Here is a 16,555-nt window from a genome sequence, read left to right as displayed (position 1 = left end):
CTCCACGGCATGTGGGATCTTCCCAGACCGGGGCACGAACCCGTGTCCCCTGCATCGGCAGGCGGATTCTCAACCACTGCGCCACCAGGGAAGCCCTGGAGAAACTTTTAAAACCACACTGTAGTTGTCTTTTTCTTCAGACGTTTTAGCTTTGTTCATGTTTCTCTTTATGCATACAAATAGAATAGAGCGTAATCTTACCCTTCTGTCCTAGTTTTTGTCCACAGTAGTGATCTGCCACTACCCTGTGGGTTTTATGTTTAAATCCATGAAACATCTGAAAGTGATTCAGATGTAATTAACATGGGAGAAGGACCTTAATAGAATAGAAACTAGATGTTATTAACTTTATTATTGCCTATGTTAATATAATAAAACCTCAGCTTGTGCTTTTTTTTGGTAGAAAATTACCTGATATAATTGAACTAATTAAAAAATATTAATTTCCAGGAATGTTCTGATTTCCATAATATTGAGACCAACTGGCTGTGGGCATCATTTTGTCATCAACTGCCTCAGAATTGTACATCTCCTTTTTCTGTCTCCTCAGTACCCAGCACTATGTCTGACACATAGAGGGTACTCAATAAAAATTAATGAAGGAGAGTTACTATCAAGCAAAATGTCACTGAGTAGCTATGGGATTCTGAATCATCAAGAAGTATTCACTTTTGTTAAACATGCTGCATTTCCTAAGGCAGGAGAGGGGACCAAAATCCCTTACATGTTTGTTTGGAATTAACGTTGCTAAAGGTTTCTTATAGAAATAGATAAATTAATAATTGGCTATAAGCTGTCTTCTTGAAGATTCCAGTTAGGAGAAGTATTCAGCCTCATTCAGTGTTTCCTTTTGTCTGAACATTGGCTGTGCTGACTTGGATGCTTGCTCTCCTTGTTATGTGTGGCGCAGATGATTGACAGAATATGTGTGAAAGTACAAGATCATCTCAACTCTTTACGAAACCGTGGGGGAGATGCTGTCCAGGAAGATCTAAAATCAGCGGAAAGGCTCATGCGTGATGCTAAGAACTCTAAAACGGTGAGTTTCACTTCCAGCCACATGAGTCCTGTGGAATAAAAAGACTTTTTAAACTTCAGTTTTAGAAACTAGTTCTACCTAACTTTACTTTTCTACCCAATTTAAAGGTTACTAACAAGTGGCAAGGTGAACTGAGTTAGTCTTTGCCTAATTTCTGTACCCGTGCTAATTACCAATAATCAAAATACAATTGTCCCTCAGAATCTGTCGGTGGGGGATTGGTTCCAGGACCCCCTGCAGATACCAAAATCTGTGGATGCTCAAATCCCTTATATATAAAATGGTGTAGCACAGGTGGGCCTCCTTATCCACGGGTTCTGCAGCCTCGGATACAGCCAGCCGGCTGTATAGAATTAAAAGCAGAGGGTCAGTGTGATTTACAAAGTGTATAATCAGGTTCTAGGTAACTGGGAGGTAGTTGTAGTTTCAGTGAGTAGCAACTCATTGCACATGATTCTACTGCCAAACTGATAGCACGAAACTCTCCTCTATCACCTCTAAAAGGAAGCTTCTCTCAACTTAGACTGTGGTCCCCGAAGTGTGATTTCATAGGAAAAGGACTAACTGGGAGTCAGAAAACCTGGGATCTGGTCCAGGCTCTGCGATTAGAATCACACAATCACTGAATTTTATAAGTAGGAGGAACCTCATGAATTAGTCAAATACTCTCACAGCCGAGATGAAGACATTAAGGCACAAACAGGTAAGGTACTGTTCCTCTGGTTTCAAAGCTGGACCTCAGTTTTTTAATTGGTATAAAGGACCTTTCATCAAGATGATCTTTGTTTATCTCTAGTATTTCTCTACCCTGTTTTATGAACTCTGCAGTGACTTTGGTACTTATTTAAATATTTATTATGGAGAGGTTACTTTTGTTTTTCTTACAGTTGTTACCAAATTTATACCACGTTGGTGGTGCATCTTGGGCGGGAGCCAGTGGCTTGTTATCCAGTCCAATTCAGGAGACCCTGGAATCAATGGCCGGAGAAGTTACGAGAGTTGTAGATGAACAACTCAAGGTTTGTGGTTTCTGTAATTTTGGAAAATGAAATCGTTATGACTTAACTATGTATGATAGCATTTCATACCATGAAATCGTTATGACTTAACTATGTATGATAGCATTTCATACCATGCTATCCTATATTTTATAGGCACGTGTGTGCGTGCACGTGTGCATGTGTAGTAAAAATTGAATACCATGCCTTTTCCAGCTTCATTTGTAATTTTTGAAATAACTTTTTGCATAATAAGATCAAGTAAAACCTATCATATTCAATTTTGTTTTTGATGGTAAATCTCTAACCGTATTTAATGTATGACAGGTTGCCACTGATAAGGGAAAGATTGATTTTTGCTTAGAAAGAGAAGTCTGCTTCGCGAAAAAATATCTCCTGTTATTATATTCGATTTAGAGAATGGGAGAGATGACAGGAGCTGTGTGCTTACAGTGCCAAGCTACTGCGTATATGGAGAGTTTGCCACTAGGTAAAGAGCTGGTTGAAAGATTAAAAAGGGATTTAGAATGAAGTTACAAGGCACCTAAAGTAGCAGAGACTTGTCTATAGGCTCATAGGTTGAAAAAAAAAAAAGTCTTTGAAATTTAAGTGACGAGAGTAACCTAAGACCAGCTTTTTCCTAAGGTAACTTCAAAAAACAGCTACAGCAGAAGACATTTCACTTTCTGAAAGTTTTCATCATTTTCAATCTGTCTGTTCAAGGATGCCTTAAAAAGACCTTGTCTCAATTTCTGTATTTATTTGGTCCGTTTTCTTCTGAGAACACAATTGCTGTAGCTCAGAGGGATTTGATGAGCAACTCAATCATAACTTTGCAACATGCTAATTATTCTGTTTGTAAATTTAATTAACGTGGGAGAGAACGTTGTGGATTATTTAGGCGTTTAAGCCCCTTTCTTCCTGTAGTACAATACAGAGACTCTTGTGTATCATTTTTATTTTACTTAACTGTGGTTATTTTGAATACATTCTGAGCAAAGACAAAGGGGTAGAAAAAGGACTGGTTGGTTGGTACAGAGTTCTGCCAGATCAGTTGTGACCTAACAGCACTTGTTTTATCCTCCATGAAGGATCAAATATGTAAAAAGGATACTTTCTTACACATTTAAAATAAAGTCATCTTTGTTGCTTATTTACTTCTGACTGTAAAAAATGAAACTACTCTTTGTGAAACATTTGAACAGTATAAATCACTTGAAATCCCGGAGACAGCATCATTCTTAATATTTTAGTGAATTTCCAAACATTCTCTGTCTACACACACAATTTTACGTATGTGATCATACTATACGTACTTTTTTGTGTCTGGTACAATATCGTGAATACAATTCTAGATCAGTGAGTACTCATCATCATTTTAGTGGCTACATGGTATTTCATTGTATAGATGTACCAGTATACTGGAGAAGCTCAGTCCTCCTCTGTGTCTCTCCTTTACTTTCACACAGAACTCCTCACTTTTGACACTTCTGGTCACCAGCTGTGAGGGGTTCCCCCCCCTCCCCCGAGCTGGGTGTCCTACTATTTAACTCAATTCAGACACTATCTACCTGGAGATAGCATTAGATCCCACAGTTTAAGGGCTCAGTCCCACAAGACTGCCCCCACCCCACTTCAGATACCAACTGGGAGTCCAGTTTGTACCTGAGCTCCTGACCAATTGGCAATAAATCTGAGGTTCTTATAACCCCTCCTCCAGTTCAATTAACTTGCCAGAGTGGCTCCCAGAACTCAGGGAAACACTTATGTTTACCAGTTTATTAAAGGATATGATAAAAGATGTAGATGAACAGCCAGATGGAAGAAATGTACAGGTCAAGGTATGTGGGAAAGGTTTCAGGGCTTCCATGCTCTCTTGGAGCACACCACTCTCCCAGCACCTCCACGTGTTTACCAACCCTCTGAACCCATGCTTTTGGGGTTTTGATGGAGGCTTCATCATGTAGGCATGGCCAGTCATTAACTCCATTTTTAGCCCTCCTTAGGAGGGTGGTGTGGAGCTGAAAATTCCAAGCTTCTAATCATGGCTTGGTCTTTCTAGTGACCAGCCCTCATCCAGGAGCCATCCAAGAGCCCACCCAATAAAGCAAAAGACACCGCCATCACCCAGGAAATTACAAGGGTTTCAGGAGCCCAGTGTCAGGAACCAGGATCAAGGACCAAATATTAGAACAAAAGATGCTCCTAGTGTTCTTATCACTTAGGAAATTACAAGGGTTTCAGGAGCTCTCTGCCAGGAACTGGGGGCAGAGACCAATATATATTTTCTGTTATCTCACAGCCAGCATAATTTATTTTCTAATTTCTGATTAATCCTATTAGAGTCAATGCCTGTAGTTGATCCATTCCGAGGTCAAATGGTACACACATTTTATACGTTCGTATGTATTCACAAACTGTTTTCCAGTAGTGTACCCAATTGCTTGTTTTGTCACATCCTCACCAATACTAAGCATTTTAACGTTTTAATATTTGTCAGTGTAACAGGTTAAAAAAAAATCTCATTTTGTCTTTTGGATTTCTTTAATAACCAGTGATGCATCAAGTAATTTTATTATCCATTTGCATTTCTTCTTTTGTAAATTACATATTTGTATCTATTGCCTAACTTTTTCCTTTGAAGTTTTTGTAAGAATTCCTTATGTACTAAGAATGGGCTGTCATTTAAATCAGCACGAAACATTGCAACTGGAACTTTCCTGTCAAACAGCGTCCTACGGGCACTTGTTTCAACTGGTCTAAACCACAAGTTATCCCTTGAAATTTTGGTCCGTTTCCTCCCCAGCACACCAGATGGTTGGAATTGACCCTTGCCAGTCTTTCTTGGGAGGGAGCAGAAGGCAGAGGTCTAAAGTAAAAGGCATTTGAATTTTTAAAAGCCTGAAATAATAACAATATATTTAGGACCAAAAATATTTTTCTGTAAATAGACATTCCCCAGATTTTTTTCCCCAGATTTTTTGAGGCTGACCTTTCTGGCCCCTTGTCAGTGTCACCAGTGTTCTCCATTCATTACAGCTTCCTTATTTGCAAGTGTCATCGCCTGCTTTTCTCTCATTCTATCTCTGGGGTCCCAGGCTCCCAAATGCCCTGATTTTTTCTATTCCCCACTCCCTTGTTTTCTTTACTCTCAGTCCTTTTGAGTTGCAAGTTCTCTTCCCTTTTCTTCCCTTCAGGGACTTCTGGCATGAATCGAAGCAAATCCTCAACCACAACTTCTTAATTAAATGTTACTTATTAATTTCCCTTTCACTGAGTTCACAGTTTTTGATACTTTCAACAGACTATAGGCAGTTACTTCCTTTCTTTTTCCTTCCAGTTGACCTGACAAGTGGACATCATTTTATGATTTAAAAAAAAAAACCCATTTATCTATTTATATAGCTTTCCAGCACCTTGATTTTCTTAAAATTATGTAGGAAAAAAATGTATTTTTACTACGATCAATATTCAGTTTCTTAAATTAAACAACTGTGTCCTTATTTATTTCACTAGTAGTATTATATTTTGTTTGGTTAAAAAAGAGTCCTTTCTCTATTTCTGAAATTCTCTAAGATTAACATGTTATACTAGAAAAAGCTAAAGTGAATGTATTTTTTTGTAAAAATATGTTTTTATTGTAGTGAATTAAAAAAAATGGGACTAGCAAGCCTGGATTTGTGACCTGGGTTTGCTGCTAGCTGTTTGCTCCAAGCAAGTCACGTAATTTGTTGGGACTGAGCCTCCTTGTGCAGGATTGTCTTGGTATATCATGGCCAGCAGTACACATTTTGAATTCAAGATAAGAATAAGTTCAAATAGCTCTTTGAGTCATCTTTCAAAAAAATACTAGTTCAGAAAAGCCAAAGAAATGGCCGGAAGAGCCAGCCTTCTTAGCAAACTTCCTGGAGGAGAAGAAAGCAGTAAGTGTGGAGAATGTCCTTCTGAAACGAGGTGATATTTTCTCTGGACTGGCCTGTTTTAGGTGTTTTTAAATGACAACTCATCTCCTGTTTTCCCTGTTTTTCATCCTAACATTTATTCCTGGGGTAATCGTAGATGAGTAAGTGGGATTTGAATGTTTTATACATAAAGGAACTTTTATTTTCCCCTTCTGGACTTAAATTTTAGAATGCTTGTTTTGGCCTTGAAAATGCTTCATTTCCTTCAGGGCTTCAACTGTGAAATACTTCACTGGTAAATAACAGGTTTACCAAGGAAATGAGACCTGAGGGGTGTAGGTGGCATTTTGGCAAGTACTAACTCAGTTTGCTGGGAGAGTTCTCTGAGTTTTCTTATTTTCCTACATTTTATATAATATTTTCCAAAGCAAAAGAAAGAGAAATTTCAGAGCACTTCAGTGTGGAAGTTGTATTTGCTTGTAATGAATTACAGCTAGTCATTTGCTCACTGCAAGAATATGTGAGCAGAGCTGCCATGTTAAGGATATTAACTCAATTTATTTTACAAATATTGTACAGGGTTTTTTAAGTACCATTAGTTATTTTTACAGTTAAGAAATATAGATTCTCCTAACTATCATTTGGAAGATGCATGCAAAATGAAATCTGATTATCACATTTCAAATACAGGGCCTGCTCATTCAAGTTGTCTCAAGGTAGTACACATAGACTCACAAAATGGAGAATATGTAAGAAAAGTTAAGAAACATGGATAGAGTGAGAAAATTTAACATAAGCCAAATTAGATTTCCAGAAGGAAAGAGAAGATAAATAGGAGAAGGTAACAATTGAGGGGATGGTGGCTGAGAATTTCAGCGATTGATGAAAGGCTAGAATCTTCAGATTCTGGAAGTCCAGCGAAACCCAGGCAGGAAATATAGAAGCAAATCCATGTCTCGAATCATCGTAATGAAAAGTGGAAAACACTGAAGACAAAGAGAAGATCTTAAAAGGAGCCAGAGGGAAGGAAAAGCCATATTACTTTAAAAATATCAAAATTAAGACTGACAGGACAGCTCATTTCTCGACAGGAAGCTAAAAAGGCAATGAAATAATATCTTCATGCTTCTGAGAGAACAAATCAAGAATTATATATTCAATAAACCTACTATTTAAGAATGAGGATGAAATGAAAACATTTCATCCAAACAAAATCCAAGATAGTTTACTGCCAGTAGACCACACTAAATAAACATCTAGAGGATATGCTTTAGGACAAAGGAAACATTATCAAAGAAAGAGGGTCTGAGCTGCAGGAAAGAATAGTGAGCAGGGAAAATGCCAAATGTGAAACATCAACTATATGAGACAACAACATGGATGTCTAATTTTTGCTGTCAAATTAAGAATAGGGCTTCCCTAGTGGCGCAGTGGTTGAGAGTCCGCCTGCCAATGCAGGGGACGCGGGTTCGTGCCCCGGAGCGGCTGGGACCGTGAGACATGAAAAAAAAAAAAAAAGAATAAATGCAAGTAAAATACTAGAAGTGAGCATCTAAGTCAGTTAGGAGTGAGTAAAAGAAGTCTAACATCCTAGTTTTATTCTGGAAAAGACTTAAGGGATCAACATTAGATCTGGGTTGTCCATTGTCTTGTCCATTAGCCACATATGGTCATTTAAATGTAAATTAATTAAAATTCAATGAAATTTAAAATTCAGTTTCTCAGTTGCACTAGCCACATTTAAAGGGCTCAATAGCCACCTATGGCTAGTGGCTCCCATATGGCACAGCACAGGTATTCCCATCATCTCAGAAAGTTCTATTGGACAGTGCTGCTTTAGACATGAAGTAAAGTATGCAGGTTAAAATTTCTAGTGTAACCACCAAAACAGAGGCAGTACACCAGGGGTCATACTGCATACCAAGAAGAGCATTAGGAAATGTTTGGGATTATTTTAGGTCGGCATGGGCAGGTAATAATGATCCTAAACATCCTGTAATACAAGGTTCAATTCCACACCAGAAGGAATGCTGTCACTCAAAATCTAGTGATGCAGTAGAAAAGGCATCACTAGGACTTCCCTGGCGGTCCAGTGGTTAAGACTCCGCGCTTCCACTGCAGGAGGCATGGGTTCGATCCCTGGTCAGGGAACTAAGATCCCACACGCTGCACAGCGTGGCCAAAAAGAAAAAGGCATTACTAGAGATAAAATAGATCAGTGAATAATGAAAAATGATCCAATTTGCCAAAGATAATTTCAACTGTGTATGTATTTAATTATATGGCTTTATATATATGAGTAAGTGGACAAAATTACAAAGAAAAATTGATAACATTTACTATTATGGTAGAGATCTTTCAAAATGACTGCCAGTAACTGATAGATCAAGTAAAGTAATGATAAAGAATATTTGAAAAAATTCTTTATAATGATAAAGAATATTTGAACAATAGAATTCTCAATTGTGACCTAGTGGACCTATGTGATCAGTGCACCAATGATAGGAGACTATCAGTTCTTTGCAAGGATATGTGAAATATTTGACATGAGGTCTATAAGAACATCACAACAATTTTCAAAGGCTGTATTCTCTGGTTTAATTTAAAATAAATTAGAAATTAATAACAAAATTTTAAAAAGGGAAAAACCCCACATGTTTATAAATTTAAAAATTACTTGTAACCCAAGGGTCAAAGAGGAGGGCATAATTTGAATTAGAGGATATTTATAATTAAACAAAGTAGTTAGTAATCAGAACCTGTGAGATGCCGCTAAACCAGTACTTAGAGTGAAATATATGCCTTCTTCATAAGCCCAGACACTTATGAGGAAGAACAAGAAGGTTGGTGGTCTTGCCCTACCACATATTAGGACTTATCATAATTAGGACAGCATGCAGAGGTAGACAGACCAATGCGACAGAGAGATCCCAGAAATGGACCCATACATCTATGCAAATTTTCATAATGCTACCTTCAGTGAGTTATCATTGATCAATAGAAAAATGATGGACTATTCAGAACCCACATTCAGTAAGTTCCTGAGCTTATAATACTTTTTATATGTTTCTTAGAGATTGTTCCAAGAAGTGTGCTAGGCCCTGGGGAGAGAGGGTAGGGCTTCACAGTTGCTATCAGGTACAAGTTGTGTATCTGGAGTCTGGTGCCTCTAGCTCTCCATGAACTTCCAAAGTTATATGTAAAATCTCATACCAATTTTTCTGGATGAGTGTGCATCGATTCTCAAAGGCGTTCTTTGATCCCCAGATTACTGCATTCTTGACCGTTTTATAACACATTTGATTACTGAGGTCCCCACTGGATGCTATGAGATCATCAAATGCAGTTTGGAGTGTGAAGGGCGTGGAAGGAACAAGAGCAAGAACATCTCCTCCAGGAGGTGATGCTTGAGCTGAGCTGAGTAGGGAGGAATACAGATGATTTATTCTGGCTACAGAGGGGAACAGGATTCTAGGCTAAGAGACAGAGCCTGGATCATGTGGGGAACTGCCCTATAACCGGATATGAATAGTTATAAGGGGAATATAGAGATATGACAAAAAATGAGGCTAGAAAATGGAGCATTTAGCAGATATTTCAGGGATTTCTATTCTGTGCTAATGAGTAATATTTTTGGCATATTTCCACTTTTGAGAAAATGTCTAGGAGTAAATTTAACATGTTTTAGAGATAGTTGTGGTGGAAGGAGTTGAGGTAGGTGGAGTGTAAGGAGAGTTGCACATTTCTGCCCTAGTTTGGTACCATACCTCAATAAAAACTTTGCAAGAATGGTTGATTTTGCCGTTGCAGTTACTGTTTAGGTGGGGTTAATGGGAGGCCAAACATGTTGTAGTTGACCTTGCCATGGTAGAATATCCAGGTGGAAATTCCTAATAGGCTGTATTATATATGCATTGGATGTTTTGGGTAGGTGGCTATTGGTAAACATTTAGTTGAGAACCATTGGAGTATAGGCAGTAATTTGAAGCCATGGGAGGGATGGATGTTGAAGAATATGGTTTGGTGTGCAGAGGGCCATGGGACTTGGCAGGAGATGCTGTTTAAGGACCTGAGCTGAGGGCTAGACCGAAAGAAGTGGTCAGGGGCTGCATTACAGATTTATCCTGTGATCCGTTCTCCCCTTTTTACCAGCCCTGTCACCGGAAAATCCACCATGGTGGCATTAGGTACCAGCATTAGGGGATGAAAATTGTAGGTAATGAAGAGAGCCAAAAGGGACACACCTTTGGGCAATGGGCAGAGGACTGGAAAAGGGCAGCTGGAGTAGGAAACAAGAGTAGAAGACGAAACACCCGAGTCCCCCTCTCACTTATTCCAGTAACCAGCTGCGTGACCTTGAGGGAGTCACTTATCTCCTCCGAGTCTCCATTTTCTCATCTATAAAATGGGTTTGCTAAAATCTACCTCTACTCACAGGGTTGTTATGTGGATCAAAGGAAATCATGGATGAGATCACTTTGTAGAGTATAAAGTGTCAGGCTAGAGATGGTGGTAGGGAATTAACTGCAAAATATCTGTAGAATTGGATGCCCAGGGCAGGATGAAATTCCTTTTTATAGGGTCAAAAATCATGTAGTAGTCAATGTGCAGAGCAGAAAGAGACCTTAGGAATAATTTTATAGGTCAGAAAGCAGAGATCTGCCAAGGTTCTTCACTTAACGCTGCGCACTTAACATTCCACAGAAATTTCACGTCGGGGTCTACATCGGAAGCCAGGCTTCCCTCCTTAGGTCTGGAGTTCATTCCAGCTGAATTAGCACTGTCATGCAGGGGACTTTTCAGAAAGTCACGCTATATTGATGAACATGACGGAATTCAAACAGCGTATTGATACCTGACGTCGTTCTTATCAGGAGTGCTGGACTCTGCTACTCCATCTGGAACAGAATGTGTTTATTTTAATGCCAAAGAGGAAAATGATTTGTCTTACACTGACTCATTTGGCATTGCTTGTAGCTCTCTTGGAATAATGTACTAAATGAGTGATTAGTCAGAGTTCTCACAGGGACAGCGCACTGTCAGAATACTAGCGGCTTTTGGAAACTTCTCAGTGGCTGCCTCCCCCACTCCTCTCCGCGTTTCACAGGATCTCTGTAAACATCCTGCTGCTCTGCTGCTCATCCTACAGCGCGATGAGAGATTGTACTATTGGCATCGTGCTTTGCATGTGAATTGAATATATTAGCAGAGAGACTAGTCTTTCCATAATAATGCTCCACCAGTCCCCTTCATACTGGAATAATAATGGGATCAAGCTTGGCTTTCTTTTTCGTTTTTTTAAACATCTTTATTGGAGTATAATTGCTTTACAGTGGTGTGTTAGTTTCTGCTGTATAACGAAGTGAATCAGTTATACATATACATATGTCCCCATCTCCCTTCCCTCTTGCGTCTCCCTCTCTCCCACCCTCCCTATCCCACCCCTCTAGGTGGTCACAAAGCACCGAGCTGATCTCCCTGTGCTATGCGGCTGCTTCCCGCTAGCTATCTATTTTACATTTGGTAGTGTATATATGTCCACTTCACTCTGTATGACAGACTCTAGGTCCATCCACCTCACTACAAATAACTCAATTTCATTTCTTTTTATGGCTGAGTAATATTCCATTGTACATATGTGCCACATCTTCTTTATCCATTCATCTGTTGATGGACACTTAGGTTGCTTCCACGTCCTGGCTATTGTAAATAGAGCTGCAGTGAACATTTTGGTACATGACTCTTTTTGAATTATGGTTTTCTCAGGGTATATGCTGGGATCTTATCATGAGGATTAGCATCTTTGAAAAGAAATTAATAACATTATCTGTGATATACTGAACTTTTATTGTATGCTAGACACGATACTGAACACTTTACATTTGTGATATCATTTAATCTTCAGTAATCCTATGAGGCAAGAACTTTTTTATTTGCCATTTTATAGGTGAGGAAAGTAAAATTGAGAGATCAGTAACTTAGCCCAGTGTCACTCCGCTGGGATTCAAATTGAGGTCTGACGCTAACTTGGCTGCCCTTCCCACACTTGCCAGCCGTGCCACGCATCTCAGGCAAATCGTTTAACTTCCCTTAGCTCACATTCTTCAACTCTAAGATGGTGATCACATGAATAGCTTCTGTACCCATCTTCACAGATGTTGGAAGGATAAAATGGACGGAAACATTTTAAAAATTCTGAAGTGCTATATAAGTAGGTTTTGACTGTTATTATTAATGTTGTTTATAAAGTGCTCTGTTAATATTTTTGTCTGTTTTTCATGTTTTTTGTTGTTCCAATAACAATTATACTTTTACTTAACACTAAAGCTTTTCTTTTAAAAGGGGAAAACTAGCAGTCGTTCTATAGTGGTTTGCTATGACTGCTCTTTTGATGGAGCTATTGCATACTTCACCCTGATTTGAGGTTTCTGTGATTTGTGAAATTGCACAAGAGTTCTAACTTGATGTATGTTCTAGGGACATCTGTAAATTTATTTGCTAATACCCAGGAGAACAGTCTGGTGTGGTAAATTGGTGTATATGTGTCTTTCTAAATCTTATCATGAGTGCGTCTGTGTTAAGTACAGCTAGCACACCATCATGCTTCAGATGCCAGGGTGAAGCCTGCGTGGATCTGCCAGGTGTCTGATTTAAAGTGATCACCCGAGATCCGTGATCACCCAGCAGTCACAAGTCACCCCAGGGCAGCTCCGAATCCCTAGTCGCACCTGGGACTCTGTTGTGTCCCCGTTCTCCGAGAGCTTGGCGTCATAAATAACCACCTTTCAGTTTTATGGCGGGCGCCTCTGGGGCTGTGTCATCATCTCTCTCTCCACTTGTGCTGCATTGCAGGCGTTGCTCGAGTCCATGGTTGACGCTGCCGAGAATCTTTGTCCCAATGTGATGAAAAAAGCCCACATTCGGCAAGACTTGATTCAAGCCAGCACTGAAAAGATTTCCATCCCACGTACCTTTGTTAAAAATGTCCTGTTGGAGCAGTCTGGAATTGATATCCTTAACAAAATTAGGTAGGTTTATAACGTTGATAAACCAAGGAGCTGCAGTGTCTGTGAATGCAGTTGAGGCAGCTGTGAAGAGCGTTATCGTTGGCTTTATTTGTACAGAATGTGTTTAGACATGTCTAAGAGGCAGCGACTATATACCGATATAGCTGTGCATAAATGCATAGGTTTAATACATTTCCAAAATCAGATGACCACAGATATGCCTGCATTACTGAGGAACAGTTACCTGCTCTTTTTAAGAGTTTTATTTTTTTAAGAGGGGGGTACATGTTTGTAATCCCCTCTTTTTTTCTGCTTCTGAAGCTTTCACCTTTATAAATCACTAACTTTTGAAGACTGAGGTCGGTTTGCTTCCTACCAGCAGAATATTCTGAGCCAATGCACAGCCTATAAATAGGCAAAGAGGCCCACTCGGACTTCACCATATTTTCCTTTGGGTTCTTTGATGGGTCTGTGAGACTCTGTATGTGCTAATGGTGCTCTGGACTGTTTACATAGATTTCTGCTTGATAAAGTTTGAAAATTATGCCTAGGTATAAATATTTAGAAGGAGTGGTCACCAACAAACTTTCCTGGATTTTTACATAGAAACTCTGGGATGATCACCAGTATTACATTATAGCTCAGCAAATTCTCATTATGTTTTCTAGTTGGAGAGTCAGGTGACTAAAAACCAAATTCAGAAGCATTTAAAATTTCCCATTTTAACCATGTCCAAATCTTGATAAGAATAATTAGGTGTAGCAAAAATAACAGCTCCTCTCTGGAGAGTTGAGAGAGGTACTGACACATCATGATGTAGCTTGATGACAGCCTGCAAGAAAAATAAGAGTTAAAAACAAAATATGCCAAAAAAAATTATATCATCACAATGTAGCTATCAAAGGCTGATAACCTTGAAGCTAGACTATAGAACTTTGAGGGTTTAGGAATTCTGTAGTAACTAGACAGTTTCAGGTCTAAGATACAGCTGTAGTGTGTGTGTCTTGTCTGTCTTTCAAACAAAGATCCTAATGCCTATTCAACTGAATTGTAAGGCAACTGGAAGGACTTGAGAAATTAAGAGAAGACTTTCAGAGGCTTTTTAGGACCCCATAGATGGTGATTTTATGAACTCTAGCCCAGGTATGCTTACATATTTCTGTAACATGTAGTTTCAGAATTTCTATTGAAGCCCCTTAAGTATTAAGGAGAAAAAAAATGTATTGACCACCATTTTTCATAATAGTGGATTGAACCACCAGTAGATCATATTCTGCCTTTCCTGGAGTACCAGATTCTGTCAAATACGCTCATTTCCCTTGAAAATGGGCAAATTCTAAAACTTGAGTAGCAGTATAAAACTCCTCACTTAAATAAATCAGTTATATGTCCACTAACTCCTTACTTGGCTTCTTATAATGCATTATACTGAGCACTGATAGAATGAAAATAGGCACATGCAAGCTAAGTTGAATCTTTTCCTTTAAAATTTTTGCAAACTGGAAGTTCATTCAGGAAGGAAGTAGGGCATCCAGTAGCAAAATGATAGAATGGTCCAGAAACATTAAAAAATAATTGCTTTTTTAAAAAAATTTTATTTTATATTGGAGCATAGTTGATTAGCAACGTTATGTTAGTTTCAGATGCACAGCAAAATGATTCAGTTATACATATACATGTATCTATTGTTTTCTTTTTAAGAACCTTTTTTTTATGCTATAACTTGCAATAAACTTTCCCTCCCCGACCTCAGAGAGGCAGGGGGTGGGGAAGAGAAACAAACTACTGACTCTGTAGTCTTAGAAGGAAGCAGAATTCCCAAACATGTCTAAAAGCATCAGAGGAAGTACTTGTTAACATTAGATTCCCAGGCCTCTCTGGATGTTTGGGGTAGGACCTAGTTATCTGTATTCTTCCTAAGCAGCCCGGGTGAATCTTATCAGTGGACACCTCTGGGGAATAATATAGTATTAGATAAACCAAATAGCTAGTGAGACCTTGTTTCAGAGACAGGAATTAAAGAAACATTCCTTTATACGTAGCCCAGGAAAATTTTTACTGTAGTCATCAAAGAGTTGGTGCTTCCCCTCTGCCCTACCATCAGAAATCTTCTGAGCAGGAACATTGCAATGCAAATTATTGCCTTTCAGTTAGAAAGATTTTTCCCTATTACCCAAATATACTTTCAACTTTAGCTTTAGGAATAAATAATCTTATTTGGATAACTCCTTTCCCTGCTCGAAAATTTTTAAAATTATTGACTTCAGAAGTAGGCTGAAATTATGTGACGATGTTGGAACGTGGGTATGTATCTCTCCAGCACAGGTACCTTTCAATATATTGTGCATTTATGCACATTTGTGCATGTGTGCATTTAGGTAGGGTTATTTAGACTGAAGACACACATGGAAGTTGAATTCTTGGGAATGCCAAATAGCTAAAATGCTAACTAAAATACCAGCCCTCTGATGGAAACCTTAGTGGCCGAGTCATTTATTAGTAAAAACTACAGGCTACTTCTTGTTGTCTGGGCATCTTTGTAAGGTAAGAGGCACTAAAGCTAAACATTTTGATAACTTCTGTTCATAAAAGGCAAGAGAACAGTGAATTTGACTTGATGGCAAGTCAAAGCAGAAGCAGTTCAATATGGTACCATTTGACTGGTAAAAAGTTTTGTAAAAGGCGGTGGATATGCATATGAAAGAAATAACCAAGACGTCACAACCAGACTAGATCTTCTTAACTTACTCCAGCCCAAGTTTGTTTTCATTTATGTCAATGGTTGAATTGTTCCTCCCACATGGTACATATGGTTCCCATTAAGTTTGTCTTTATGCAGATGTTTTTCATTTCTACCACTAAATCTTGAGTTTTGAAATTGCAGAGGCAGGTTGGAATTGGTGAAGAAAGTCTATTACCTGTGTGTTTATGGCAGTGTTTAAGGCTTATTTTTGGAAATCCTTAGCCCTGTTTGCACATTCTTGTATGCCATTTTCAAAGACAGAAACAAAATCACAGTTGACCTTATCAACATAGTATCAAGGGTGGGTGATTTTTTATCCCTCTTGCACAAATTAAAATGCCACTCTGTGCTTTTGATTTTCACACAGTGAAGTGAAGTTGACAGTGGCCTCCTTCCTATCTGACCGAATCGTGGATGAAATTCTGGATGCACTTTCACACTGCCATCACAAACTGGTAAGTGCTGTGGACATCTTGAAACCTTATCCTAACCCCTGGTTTGGTCTGCGGTAATGCAGGGCAGTCTCCAGCGTGGGGATGTGGTTGCTTTTCTACATTTTATTCCTTTGCGGCTTTATGGGTTAAAATCCTAGTTTTCCTCCTTCTTCTTCATTGCTTCCAGCTGTTCTAGAGCATGTTAGGATTTCTCCAGAGAGAATGGCAGGGCAAAGCAGAAGCGATGGTATTCAGAATTGTTGTTCTTTTTTTTTTTTTTCCATAAGTTTATTTATTTATTTATTTTTGGCTGCATTGGGTCTTCATTGTTGGGTCTTCGTTGCTGCATGTGGGCTTTCTCTAGTTGCGGTGAGCGGGGGCTACTCTTCGTTGTGGTGCGTGGGCTTCTCATTGCAGTGGCTTCTCTTGTTG

At 38.9% G+C, this 16,555-nt stretch overlaps 1 protein-coding gene across 1 annotated transcript in view; it reads left to right on the top strand.

Moving 5' to 3' along the window:
- Positions 1-16,555, top strand: part of CARMIL1 (capping protein regulator and myosin 1 linker 1) — a 333,351-nt gene that overhangs the window by 252,103 nt on the left and 64,693 nt on the right. Inside the window, exons 25-28 of the mRNA XM_028479533.2 lie at positions 911-1,039; positions 1,927-2,058; positions 12,792-12,967; positions 16,057-16,144. Coding sequence (XP_028335334.1) covers positions 911-1,039; positions 1,927-2,058; positions 12,792-12,967; positions 16,057-16,144 — 525 coding nt within the window. The remainder of the gene's footprint in view (positions 1-910; positions 1,040-1,926; positions 2,059-12,791; positions 12,968-16,056; positions 16,145-16,555) is intronic.

The sequence above is a fragment of the Physeter macrocephalus genome, chromosome 18 (assembly GCF_002837175.3).
Source record: "Physeter macrocephalus isolate SW-GA chromosome 18, ASM283717v5, whole genome shotgun sequence".
NCBI classification, from domain to species: domain Eukaryota; kingdom Metazoa; phylum Chordata; class Mammalia; order Artiodactyla; family Physeteridae; genus Physeter; species Physeter macrocephalus.
This window is presented reverse-complemented; position numbering and strand designations above follow the sequence as displayed.